The 14,283-nt window shown below is 46.5% G+C and overlaps 1 protein-coding gene across 1 annotated transcript in view; it reads left to right on the top strand.

The window, feature by feature from the left end:
• Sdk1 (sidekick cell adhesion molecule 1) overlaps positions 1 to 14,283 on the top strand; it is a 920,228-nt gene that overhangs the window by 713,737 nt on the left and 192,208 nt on the right. Inside the window, exons 15-17 of the mRNA XM_051205538.1 lie at positions 4,460 to 4,607; positions 5,609 to 5,749; positions 12,745 to 12,926. Coding sequence (XP_051061495.1) covers positions 4,460 to 4,607; positions 5,609 to 5,749; positions 12,745 to 12,926 — 471 coding nt within the window. The remainder of the gene's footprint in view (positions 1 to 4,459; positions 4,608 to 5,608; positions 5,750 to 12,744; positions 12,927 to 14,283) is intronic.

Raw genomic sequence — 14,283 nt, forward strand, 5'->3', positions numbered from 1 at the left:
ATGAATCTTCCTGACTCCACAACATTGCCTTGTTAATGTGGGTTCAGGGAATCGGACTCAGGTGCTCCTGCTTGCCGGGGAAACACTATCCACAGAGCTGGATAGACCCCCTTGATAGACCTTCTCTTGCAAAACACCCAGAATCTCCCAGTGCAGACCTTGCTCTGGTTAGGGGATGTGGATCTATCCTAAGGCTGTCCAGTGCCCTGGATTTGGGTCACAATATTTCTGAATCCATCCCCGAATCTTCTTTTAGTGCCTGGAGGCTGGATTTGAGTCACAGTCCATCTGTGCATCTATGCAATGTGTTACCCATGTGTGTACATGCCTGCATCTCAGACACGGGTATAGAAGGATCCTTCCCACTGCTGGCACATGTGGCCTAATGCTTCACACCTGGTAATGCTGAGGTTGACCCACAGGCATGGTCGGTGAGCCCCTGTGAAGTTTGAGGGAAGTCACACATGCGCAGGAGGCTGCAGAGGGACTTGTATGGAAGCTCTTTCAGGCTGCACACCAATATGCAAGCATCGGGACTCCACAACAATCATGATCCTTCTGGCAATTAGAGAAAAATTTCTCCCCAGGAAGCATTGACCTTCTTTGGTTCCATTTATTGATAATCCGTGTGTGTGTGTGTGTGTGTGTGTGTTGATAAAAGCTTCCAGTATATTTCCCTTGATTGAACCCTGCCAGTCTTTGAGGGCTGGGATGCAGTTTAATTAACAGAATGCTTGCATGAGGCCCTGGGTTCCATCCCCAGCACCATCTGGTTTACTAGGCAGAATCAGATGTTCAACTTCATCTCTGGCTACATGCTGAGTTCAAGGCCACACACACATATACACATATGCATCCTCTTCCCTCTTTCTCCCTCTCTCTCTGCTTCTCTCCCTCCTTTCCTCCCTCCCTCCCCACTCTCTCTCTCTTTTTCTCTCTCTCTCTCACACACACACACACGGTGGAAAGCAATCAAGGAGGACATCTGACATGGACCTCTGCTCTAAACAGGATTGCTCACACACAGGTTCACCCACATCCACCATCCACATATTCATGTGTTGCACATATGAACATGTATGTACACCATACACAAAATAAGAATAAGAAAAACAAAACAAAACAACCTGCCAGTCATCTGAGCCCATGTAGAGAAATCAACTCTTCAGAGAGGCTCTGCCTTTCAGAATTAGGTAACAGATACCAGATCGGGCACAAGAGGAACACTGGAAGGGGAGGTGTGAGGCAGGGAGAGGACATGTGTCCAGCCCCGTCAGATGCATCCTTGGCTCTCCAGCCTCTAGGGTAGTCTTGTGAGGACTGGCTGGGAGGAGAATCTTCTCCAAAGGTCTGCCTGTTGACTGTCAGGTGTGGTTGTGCCACACTATTTACATTTTAACAGTCCTTGGCAAGTGTGTAGCTCTAGAGCTTGTAACTAAGTAAATCCTTCCCAAACTACTTCTTTGGTGGGGTGGGGGTGGGGGGTAACAAATCAGGCTGCCTAGGAGATGAGTTGGGCTCATTTTGATAAGTTTCACAGTGTAATTTCTCTACCTGCCAGATCTCTTATCTTCTGGCAGGGAGGGAAGAGAATAAATAAAGAATGCTACAGATGTGCCTGGGGCTCTGAGCAGACCGGAGACACCAAGATCCTTTGTTAAATCAAGCCAGGCAGCAGATCCTGAGCCTTAGGTTGTGGACATTTAAGTTCATGCTCTGAAGAAACAACATGGCCCAGAGCTGTGCTGGGCAGAAGCTGGGAGGCTTGATACAGGAACTGCAATGTCTTAGGGTGGGTAAATGTTGCTGAGGCAGAATCCCCGAGGCTGGGTAATGTGTAAAGTGGGGAGGTTATGTCACAGCACAGTAGAGAAGCAGGAAGCAGAGCAGGCCCATGTGAGGCAGCCAAGTGAGGTGCCACGTGCACTTAGAAACCAGTCCAGTTCCACAATGGAGAAATCGCAATTCTGCAAGACAGGCATTCATCCTTCTCTTTTGTTTGTTTTGTGCTGAGGATTGAACCTAGGGTTTCACCAGCGTGGGAGAGCCCCCACTCTTCCCTCTTAAAGGTCCCCATGGTTCCCCAAAGCACTACCTCCCAATAGCGTGCCTTGGCATACTGGTTTCTTTCCTTTTTGCTGTGAGAAATACCCTGACAAAAGCAACCCAAGGAAGAAAGCACTTGTTCTGGCTCATAGTTCGAGGCTACAGTCCATCCTGGCAGGAAAGTCAAGGTGACAGACCCCGAAAGTGGCTAGTCACATCACAGCCACAGTTGGGAAGCAGAAAGCAGGGAACTCTTTCTCCACCTACTCAGTTCAGGACCCCAGCTAGGGAATGGTGCCGCCCACAATGGACAGGTCTTCCCCCTTCAGTGAATATAATCAAGATAACCCTGCAGGCATGCCCAGAGGCCTGTCTCACAGATGATTCTAGATTCTGTCAAGTTGACAATTAACACTAGCCATCACACCAGAGGACCCAGCCTCAGCATGGGGTTTGATGGGAACACACCAGATTGAAGCCCCAGCAAGCAGCTTCCTGCCCTCAGCCTCGCCTGCCCTTCTCTGGCTCTGATGAACCATCTTAGTCAACCGACTGACACCCCATCCTGCCAACTCTGTCCCTCCCTGCAATGACAAGGCTCATTCATACTGTCCAAGTGTAACTGCTGTTCACTTGCAGATGGGTGAATTCCGGTGGAGAAGAAGGTTGGGGTGGGCTAAGACTACACCTCCAGGGTTCTGAGAAGGAAGTAGGTGGCACAGTGTGTGATCCTATGGTCCCTGTTATTTTCCGTTTGTTTGTTTGCTTGATTTCTACTTTCCAGATAGATGTAAGGTGACATGTGGTTTTTATGGTCTCTTAATTTTACAGAAGTTCCAAGGCAACTGAACAGCTCTAAATGGAAGAGTTCAGGGCGAATTCCGTTCTTCTGGTTCTTCCCACCAGCTGCCTTTGGAAGGAAGCTAGTTCTGTAAATGTTAGCCTAGGCAAAGAGAGGCCCTGCTCCTACCAACTAGGCCCAGCTCCACAGTGTCAGGGACAGTCCACTGACCTTCTGCATTGTCAGAGACACTTGTAATGGAATTGGCTGAGAAACTCTGGTCTTTGTATGTTAGTGATAGAGAATCAGAGGGCTGGGCTTTTCCATAGCTAATTAAGGATTACATAATGGGTCCCTGTGTGGGCTGTGTGTGTGTGTGTGTGTGTGTGTTGTGTGTGTGTGTGTGTTTCTGTGCATGTGCCTGTTCATGTGTGGTAGCAGCACCATCTCAGAGAGTCAAGAAGGGTAAGGCCAGGAGACCATACCAGGCACCTATTTGTGTAGAGTGGACAGCAGATGCTCAAAGTTTAAACTCCTCAGAAAATCATACAACAGTGTCAACTCTACCAGAACGTTTCCAAGGCTTTCTTGCAGGCAATAGCTCACCCTGCTGATATAGATATCTTTCCACACCTGCAGGAAAGCAGCTTCCAAAAGATGCACCATACTAAGCTATGAATTCTGCCATGTCTTTCCCAAGCCTGAGCAGCTCAGTGGTGTGGCAGAAACAGGCTGCTACACTGCAGATGGGTTGCAAAATGCCTAGCCCATCTGTATTTATCATAGTTGTTTCCTTATTAAAATGTTAACAAATATAGTGCCCATTTATCATTCCCTGACGTGTGGAGCACCCTTTTCCTGGAGACGACTCTTCGATCTGCCTGATGGGGAGCTGACAGACAACTTTCGGCACCATGTTGAGCCCAGGAATGAGGGTTTTTCTTCTTTCTCTTGAAGTACTACATGCAGACTGAAAAGAGAGGGGGGGGAGGGGGAAAGAAGGAGGGAGGGAGGAAGGCAGAGAGGATGGCTTCATCAATAAAGTGTTGAAGGCTCAAATTTAATTCCCCAGAACCTATCTAAAAATGCCTTGGTGTGATGGTGCAGGCTTGTAATCCCAGTGCTGGGGAAGCAGACAGGAGGATCCCTGGAGTGTGTTGGCCGACCAACCTAGTTGAATCAAGGAGTTCCACACTAGTGAGAAGGGATCCTATCTGAAAGAAGAATGACCCCCAAGGTTGACCTCTGGCCTCCACATGCATGTACAACCTCATTTGTATATATAGTAACACATACAGAAACAGAGAAGAAGTAGGGGAGGGAGGGAAGAACACATGCTTGAATGCATGCATGCACAAGTCCTTGCTGAGGACAGATGGAGGGTCTTTCTGCCCACTTGTCCTGGAATGGCCATAGGGATAACAGGAAGTTCTACCCTGGGTTTGAGGTGAGATTCCTGAACTTCATGCTAGTACACTAACTAGTTGCTAGCCACACAGCCGAGAGCCCTGGTTTGCTCATTCATGAGGTGGGCTAGCTACTGCCTCTCCTAGCAAACAAGACCATGCTTGTCTGCTTAGTGTAACGAAGCATGCACATGTGTGTCTGACTCTGGTCTGCTCATTCTTGTAGACTCTCCGTGGAAAGTGCATCTGTCAAATGTTAGCCCAGAGATGACAGGCGTCACTGTGAGCGGCTTGACTCCAGCCCGAACCTATCAGTTCAGGGTGTGCGCTGTGAACCAAGTGGGCAAGGGCCAGTACAGCACAGAGACAAGCAGGTGAGTGAGGCTGACCTCCACCTAGAGCCCAGGGTGCTGTGAGTCTCAACAGTATTTACAGAGATGAACCACCAGCCCTAGGGGTTCTGGCTGAAACCTGAACAGAATAATCACTGACATGTACTGAGCTAGCTGTACTTCCTTAACTGCTTGGAGGTATTTGTCATCGATCCTTCCCATGGTGCTCTGTGCCTTAATGGGTCACTCCTGGCAGCATTGCCTTCTTTGGGGGTGGGGGTTGGCAGATTCTCATGTAGTCCAGGCTGGCCTGGAATTCACTATGCAGAATGATCCTACTCCCTCTACCAACACAGAGTGCTGAGATTACAGATGTGCACGCCACACCCAAATTATATGATGCAGGGGTTGGAACCTCAGGGCCTCATGGATGTCCTAGTGTCATTTCAGTTGCTAAGAAAAAACACCATGATAAAAGTAACTTAGGGGAGGAAGGGTTTATTTCAGCTGATGATTCCAGGTTACCATCCATCATAGCAGAGAAGTCTAGACAGGAACTCAAGTCATGTCACATCCATGGTCAAAAGTAGAGGAAAACTGACACATGCATTCCTGCTTGCTTGTATTCAGCTAGATTTCTCCACTTATACAAATCAGGTTCTCCAGCATAGAGAATGATACTGCCCACATTGGGCTGGCTCTTCCCATGTCAGTGAACTTATTTAAGACAATCCCCCACAGACATACCTGCAGACCAACCTAAGGTAGCTAACTCCTCACTTAGACTGACTTCCCAGGTGTTTCCAGGTTTTGTCAAGTTGACAGTTAGAGCTAAGCAGAATTTTAGATAAACACTCTGAACCACACAACTACCATTGCCTCCTGGCTGAGTTGCTAGCATGTTGACTGCCATAACTCTTGCACACACACAGCCTCAATGAGGTCAGATGCAGGCTTTGAGCTGGTTTTCTCCTCAACTAGGCTCTGGGCTGGGCACCTTGTTGCTGGACTTACCTCTTCCTCTAACATATATTTATCTTTAGGTTGATGTTACCAGAAGAACCACCAAGTGCTCCCCCCAAAAACATTGTAGCCAGTGGAAGAACCAACCAGTCCATCATGGTGCAGTGGCAGCCACCACCTGAAACAGAACACAACGGAGTGCTCCGGGGCTACATCCTCAGGCAAGTGCCTGGGACAAACAAGCCTTCAGGCTGTCCCATTAACTATTAGTAACAGCCAGTAAGTACTTTGGGGTCCAAGTCATGTGAAAGACTCTAGGAAGAGATGCCTCCTGCAGCAAAGCAGAGTTCACAGCTAATGGGTACCCTTGTGGAGCCCTCCTGGGTGTGGCCACCTTCAGAGGCCACACAGACTAGTACCAGCGGTGGCACTGAGGTGAAGAATGAAGGGGGGCATTATGGGAAAGATAGCAGATACACTATTCATCGTGAAGCCTTCCTGAGTGAATGTATACATTCATAACAGCAATCACTTAACTAATACTAAACTAATTTATGGTAGCATTTAACCAACAGTTACTATACTAGCTTGGTGGATATGTGTACCTAAGTGTACCCAAGGAGGCCAGAAGAGGGTGTCAAGTGCCCTAGAGTCCTTTACTACAGATCCTCAAGTTGTGGTGAACCCCAACCATAGAATAATTTTCATTGCTACTTCCTAACTGTAATTTTGTTACTGTTATGAATCATAATGCAAATATCTTTGTTTTCTCATTGTCTCTGGCAACCCCTGTGAAATGGCCATTTGACTCTTCAAAAGGTGTCACAACCAGCTGCCCTAGAACTTGAGTTACAGGCAGGCAGTTGTGAGCTGGGACCTGGAGTCAGGCCCATAGCAAGAGCTCTTAACTGTGGCACCATCTCTCCAGCCCCCCAAAGAAATGTATATACTCACATGTATGCATACATGTATACTCACAACTTGGCAATGTTTAGGTGTTAGGATTGAAAGCAATGTATTTTTGACATTAGGTGGGAGGAATGTACATGTGTGCCTGCCTGATGTTGCCAAAGAGCGTGCAGGTTGCTAGCCTAGCCTTAGCAGGGATGGTAAGTTTCCTAGTGCATTGAGAGCATCTCCTTTGCCCAAGCTACCGTTAATGTCAAAATCACACCGAACGTCATCACTTTGGAGCTTTTTGTGTAGACAAATTAAAAGAAAAAAAGATTGATTCAAATTAAAGGGTAATCATTACATATCTTCTCATAGTTTGTACCTGTTTGTTAGTTTTATCAGCTCCTTTCTTTTTTTGTTGGTTTTGCTTTTCAAAAAAAGTTTCTCTGTGTAACAGCTCTGGCTCACTCTGTAGACCAGGCTGGCCTCAAACTCAGAGAGATCCACCTGCCTCTGCCTTCTGAGTGCTGGGATTAAAGCCCTCCCCCCAGCAGCAGCAGCAGCAATTTTATCAGCTTTACTGAAGCAGAAATGCACCCATTATTTTCCACATAACTCGGCCTGGAGTTCCTGAGTGTGAGTGCTTGATTAACAGAGGCCTTCCTAGGAAGAAAGTTATGAAAATGCTGTTGTTCGTTTGTTTCTTTCTTTTTTAATTTTTATTTATTTGTTTGTTTTTTTTTTCAGTTGTTATTATTTTGTTTGAGACAGGTAATAGTCCAGGCTGGCCTAGAACTCATTAATGTAGCTGAGGACATTCTTAAACACCTTTTCCTCCTGTCTCCAGCTCCCAAGTGCTGGCCTTACAGGAGGATTCCACTACCATAAATGACCCTTTCACAGGGGTCATCTAAGACCATAGGAAAACACAGATGTTTACATTATGAGAGATGTGGACTTCTTCTGATAACTCTTAGAGACAAGGTATCCACTGAGGCCTCTTCCTACCTTCCCTTTATTTATTATTTGCAGTTTTATTGCAGTTTTATTGCATTGCGTGGGTCACTTCTGTCCTCCCACTCTGTGGGTCCCAGAAATCAAACTCAGGTCACTAACCTTGCAGAAAATGCCTTTACCTGGCCCTATTTCATGTATTTTTTTTTTTTCCTATGTCAAGGTCTCTTGTAGCCCAGGTTGGCCTCTAGATCCCAGTGTAGCCAAGGATGACCTTAAACTTCTGGTCTCTTGTTTCACCATCCATTCGCTTCATCTATGAAGTCACTTCACTTCAGTTAACTGTGGAGTGAGATGGGATGTTGGGCTTCTGAGTACACTGGAAGAACCGTAAGAGAAGGTGATACCGAAGAGAAGCCTTCTTTGTGGAAAGCCCTGATCTCAGCAAGCCAGAGCTGCAGATCACAACCCATTCCCTGCTGTTCTTAAGGTTCCCTGCAGCCCAAGTTCTCCTTTAACTGGACACCAGGCCTCGTCCGTCTAACGGGGCTTAAAGGACCAGTAGGAAGTCAATGTCCATGCTCCCCATATCTCTGCCTACAGCTGTCATCCTCAATTTACAAAAGGTCAGAGGGAGACAGTCATGCTGTCCTGCAGCAGTGGTCCTGGGCTCTGTTCCAGCTGGTGGCAGTTGCCAGGGGCCTGACCTTCCTACCCATCTTCCTGATGCCTCACACTAAGGGTTCCTATGGCTCATGGCTGTGCTTTCCTTCCAACTTTAGCCATCCCTCATGTACACACCCGTCAACTAATGAAAATAATTAGCTTGCCCTCCCCTCAACTACCGCCTTTCTGAGCAGCAAGAGTTCCCCGAGGCAGAGCCTGTCAAGTAGGGTCTGTGATGTTTGTCCCACTGAACATGCTCAGGGTGCAGAGCCTAATAATAAAACTGTCTGATGTTATGAGGCCACACAGCAGACTGCACATCTCTATTTTTGGGGGATTACTGTCCTTAAAGGGTTCTTAGTAACAGTGCTATTGGATTGAAGTGGGGAAGAGGGTATCTGTGATGTTGGCAGTTTAAGTCCAAGGAAGCCCTAAAAAAAAAGATGAGGGCACATCACCCCAGGCCTTAAATATCAAAGTGTGTGGAAATTAAAGACCCGTACCAAGATGCATTTGCCTGCAAATGTTTCTGAGCAAGGTTCCAGCTTGCAGATCACTGTTTGCAAGCAAGAACCCTCCAGGGCACAGGCTCTGTGTCAGATCCAACACACAATGCATGGGAGCAAATGGAAAATAAATCACTTTGGTGGCTCACACCCACAATGTAAGAAGTAGTTAGGATGCTCGCACAGTGATAAAATATTTATAATAATAGGCAGCATGTTTCTCTGTGAGGCGCTCAGGCGCTCAGGGTTATGTCCTTTAAAAAGAGAAAGTGTTCCTGTTTATTTCCGGATAAAAACTCATCAGTTCTGGCTGAGCCAGTCCCCTTGGTAACAGGTCCTCCTAGAAAGGAGGAAGATGCTCTGTGGAGTCCTCCCTCACCTTGACCATCTCAGACATCCAGTGCATCACCAGGACACATAGAGCCCGGGCCAGAGTGAACCTCCTTGTCTGTTCTAGTCTCAAGAAGTGAATCCTATAGTTCCCTGGTTGAGGAGCTGAAGAGACTGTGTGGCTGGGACAGGCTTTGTGACCTGAACAAGGACTTCAGTCTGTGCCCCCCCCATGCTAATTTCATAGCTTTGCTTTGGAAAGTGAATTGGGTAGTGAAGGGCTCCCCAGAGCCAGCCCTTTCTAAGGATAGTTTTGCAGTTTTTTCCCAGAAAGTTGTAAAGAAACATCTACTTGGGGCCTAGGGAAATGGCTCAGTGGGTAAGAGGGCTGGCTCTGCAAATATGGGTGCTTGAGTGTGAGTCCTTAGCACCCACATAAAAAGTTGGGTGTGGTGGCACATGTCAATTACCCCAGTGTGAGGATGGGAGTGGGGACAAGACAAGGGGGTCTCTGAAGTTCTAACCAAATGGATGAGCTCCAGGTTTAGAGAGAGACCCTGTGAAAGAGACAGGCATTTAGACAGAGTCATATAGGGGATGATGGTAGGTCAAGGTTTAAGTGCAACTAAGTCCTTCCAGTGGAGATACATATTCTTGCTGCTTTCTGGGTTACATATCTCATAGGACACATTACACTGACTTTAAAGATTTCAAGATTAAGCCAAGCTTACTCTGAGTAAAGTATTTACTCAGCTCTGAGTGTAGTATTTCCTCTAGTTACTACAATCCTAGGCAGATTGTTCAGGCTCACTGTTCAGGTTTGGGGGGGGGATGTTGATGCAATAACACTCAGGGCTGCAAGCATTTTGACCCAAAGTAAGCACAGTTGTTTGTTGTTCCTTGCTTTGTTTCTTTGGTTGGCTTTGAGGCAGAAGCTCGTGTAGCCCGGGCTAGCCTCAAACTCAAGAAAGTACTTGATCTCCTGCTCTTCCTGCCGCCACCGCCCAGGTGCTGAGACTACAAACAGGTGCCTCCATATGCAATTTACCAGGTCCTGGGACTGAACCAGTACCTCCTGCTTGCAAGCAAGCCTTCTGTGAGCTGAGCCACATCCTCAGCTTATTGATTTAACAGTCTTGTTAAATAGGATATACCTCTAGGCACTTAGGGCTTTATCTGCCGAATGTTCAAGACTCTCTGTCAGCAAGAAACACAAGCTAGATCCCAGGATGAGGAATGTCTGTCTTTCCTTCCCATGTCCTCTTCGCTTCCTCTGTATTTCTAGCCTGCCTCTGGGGGTGTTTATTTTACCTTATTGTTTCCAAGGGCTCTTTCCATAGTTGCTTGGCTCTGTTACTGCTGGGCTTGTAGTTGGATGAAGAGTAGAAAGGCCTGCAAGAGGGAAGTGCTAATTACAGAGGCCATGAAGCAAAAATCTAGGGAAGGAGCTGAGCACAAAGTGTACACTTCAAAGGCTTGACCGCAGTGACCCACCTTCTCCAGCAGGCCCACCTGGTTCCCACCAACTCCTGAGTCAATTATGAATCTACTGATTAGATGAGACTCCTCCCACTCCAATTCACCAGGTGGGAATCCAGTTTTAAACAGAAGACTGTGTCTAACACATAACACAGCTCCAGCTCCAATGGGTAAGATAGCTTATTCTGGAACCAACTATAAATGACCATGGCCCAGGAACACAGATTCAGGTCACCACAAATTTTGCGGTCCAATATGATGACAGTTTAATAGTCAAACAACAAAGAAAGTCATAAATAAAGGTACTGTCAACCTCAGATGCTAGCTAATAGCACTAGAGTTCTCTTATATTGATTCATTTCAGGTTTTGCTTGTTAATCACAAGTATGTTAATTCATAGATGTGTCGATATCTTGCTCGTACAAATAAAGCTGGAATGGCTATCAAGGGGCTAAAGATAGCCCATGAGAATTTAATTTAGACTTTGCACCTTCCATACTCCAACCTCCCCACACCCAAAAGCTCTAATTCTTCAACCATCCTTGCAAGGCTCAACGGAAAGTACAGGTCTTTCCAGGAGCTCTCATTCACTATTTTTGGAGGACACTTCCTACCAAGACCAGGCATAAAGAAAGACTAGCTTTGACCTTCATGGTTTTAATGCTGTCTGCCCTTCATCATTTCTGTTTCTTACCAAATAGGCCTCACCAAGCATAAATAATCCCTAAGGCAGGAAGAATGTCCTCAAAAAGTCATGGATTACAATAAGAAACTTCTATGGCCTCTCTCTACTTCCTCATTTGCATATCTCTTAGCAAAGTCATAGCATAAGAAGCACCTGCATTTCTGGATCTTGGTTTGTTTGTTTGTTTGTTTGTTTGTTTTCTCCAGCCATGGTGACCTTGCTGGCCTGGGAGTTTCTGTCTTGGGTGTGTCCCTTCTGCTCTGTCAGATAGGGTAGCATCAGAAAGGAAGACCCTAGTGACTCCATGATGCTGTAAGAAGTTATCTCTGTTTGAGGGTGCCTTGTCAATCATTTCCCCTCTCTGGGTATCACCATTTTGCAGAGGCAAGAACAACTTCTGGGCTATAAATTGGACGCTCTGAGAAGCCACAGGATGACTGTATGCATCTCTCATTTTACCCAGGGGAACTGATCTAGAAAAGCTCTGTGAATTAACTGAGCTACTTCAGTACATTAACTTCTATAAACGGAATCATGGAAAAACATTTGCTAATCAAAATAATGCAGGAAAGGCCTTCCATAGTACAAAACCCATTCCCTCATTCCCTAATTCTTGCTTTTTTTCCCCCCCAGAGCTGATTTTTGTTGTTAATAAGAACAACATCAAATTTCTGCTTCAGGGTACTGAAGGACATGTTACCCCGAAACTCACAGTTTCCCCCAAAAGCAATTGGTCATACTTAGCCATGGGTTAGCCATGTAGAAGTTTTAACACGTTTTTAAAGCTACTTACTATAGGTCTGAGATAGCTCTGGAACAATCTAGATTATTCTGAAATGGAACAAAACAGGGTACTAGATCAGAGGCCAGGAGCACATAGTCCATTGGTTTCCTGTTCTTTTCCCAAAATGCAGTCTCAAGAGGCAACCTTTCTCTGGTGGAGATCAGGTTTGAAATCATAACTCCTTCTCACTGTTCACACTCAGAAGTTTATACCCGAAATGTAGTACTTTTACAACTGGGTAATACCCATCTGTGTAAATCAAGGGTCCAGGAAGCTGAGGCAGGAAGAGCATGGGTCCAAGGCAAGCCTGGGCTGCACAATAAGAACCTGTCTCAAAAAGAAAGGAGGAAGAGGGAAAGAGGGGCAGAGAGAGGAGGGGAACATCATATGGGTTCCACCAGCCTCTCGTACCCCAATACCCTCATCCATCATCTGGGACAGCCTGAGTCTTAACTGACAATGCAGGTTTTAAGCATGGCATTAGCTAGTCTCTCTTGTTTGGGGGTATTTCTGTTACATTTTCTCAAAAGGAAAACCAAGGCTGGATGGAGTGGTACACTCTTGGAGTCCCAGCACTTGAGAGGCTGAGACATCAGGGTTACTGCAAGTCAGAGGCCAGCCTGGGCTACAAGGTAAAGTTCTAGGGCAGCTGGACAAGGCTCTACCTCGAAGCAACAGCAACAAAACCAACGGAACTTACCATGAGCATACGCAGTTGAAAGCCTGTTCCACTTGGCCTGGAGTTTACAGTCACCATGAGACTAGAGGATAGCATGTATGAAGTCACTGACCAAGGCAAGCTGTGGTCAGGCCTAGCCTGAAGCCTTTGCTCATACCTGCTTACCTCCGTTGTCCTCTCCAGAGACTACAGTCCACCGTGGGTAGTGTCCTACCCCTCACACTTTCTCTCTGCCGCAGGTACCGCCTGGCTGGCCTGCCCGGGGAACACCAGCAGAGGAACATCAGCAGCCCAGAGGTGAACTACTGCCTGGTCACCGACCTCATCATCTGGACCCAGTACGAGATCCAGGTGGCTGCCTACAATGGCGCAGGCCTGGGTGTCTTCAGCAGGGCGGTGACCGAGTATACCTTACAAGGAGGTGAGCTGCAAGGGGGTGGGGGGACCTCTGTGGGAAAAGGGGGTGGGGTGGGGGTCAGCCAGGTCAGATCGGAATGTACAACTCTCTAGAGGAATGTCAACAAAAACACGAGGCTTGCCTCAAAATGGGTTAAGAGCTTGTTTATTCTGGAGCCAAATATGAGTGACCATAGACAAAGAATGCAGACTCAAGTTGCTCCCAGAGTTATGCTCTACTGTAGAAACGAGATCTGGTTAGCTCCCAAACAAAGAAAATCCAGAGTCAAGGCGCCTTTCAAATACCTTTGGTGGAAAGCACCCAGCAAAGCCGCTGCATTACTTTTGCCGGCCTCAGATGCTGTCTGATGACGTTCTCAGACTGGGCTGATGGAAGCTACAGGTCTTTTTTGGATATAGGAAAAGGATTTACTTAGCTGTCTTAAGGATGTTAGGTCACCCGTCGAGCTAGACCAGAAATGCTGCCTTTGAGGACTAAAGGGAGCCCAAGATGATTTGGCTTTGGACCTATGACATTCCAACTCTCCAAAATCATAGACATTCTAATCAGACAGTCAGCCCTGCAGAAGGTTTAATGGAAGTATATGTGTTTTATTCCTCTGGGAGCTTCCCTTTCCAAGAGCCTTATGGGAAAATCTAACCTATAAGTAAGTCAATGGGAGTTTTTCACCCCTTGCCTACCCCTAAACTGCAGCATTGCTGCTGAGAATCATAGTGCCCAGAAGCTTTTGTTCCTAAGCAAACTTTTATTAAAAATATTGAATACTGACCAAGATGGATTGTGGTCAAGACTATCACCTGGGAATTTTCCAGGTAAGTGGCACCCAGACACATGTTGATGGGGTTTATAAGGGCAAAACTCATAGGCTGCAGTACTTTTCCATGAGGTTTTGTTGTTAGTTCCCAAGAACTTCAACTCCCAGAATTCCAAGAAGTTATCTGGTCCTTGGGTAGGTGAGCCTGAAAGGTTAACTTTGGGTCTAATATCTATCTGATCATGTACGGAGTCTTGGGAAGGTCTGTGAATTCATACTTTCCTCAGTGGCTCAAAATTGTGTTTTTTGGTCAACTGGTCAGGACAGTTCACCATGCTCTTATGGTTAGCTTTTGAAGCAAACAACATAACTGTTCACAATACTGCTTTAGCTTATGCAGCATGATTACTGGGAATGGAATTTACAAGTTTGTGCTTCTCTCTCTCTCTCTCTCTCTCTCTCTCTTTCTGTCTCTCTCTTATTATAAAGCTAACAACGTAAGATCAATAAAGGTTCCCCCACCCCTTAAAGAAATAATCAGGTAAAATGTCCTCCACAGACATACTAAGACTCAGCCCCAGGGGTTAGAGTTAAGACTTTCTAGGG

This window comes from Phodopus roborovskii, unplaced genomic scaffold (assembly GCF_943737965.1).
Source record: "Phodopus roborovskii unplaced genomic scaffold, PHOROB, whole genome shotgun sequence".
Classification (NCBI taxonomy): domain Eukaryota; kingdom Metazoa; phylum Chordata; class Mammalia; order Rodentia; family Cricetidae; genus Phodopus; species Phodopus roborovskii.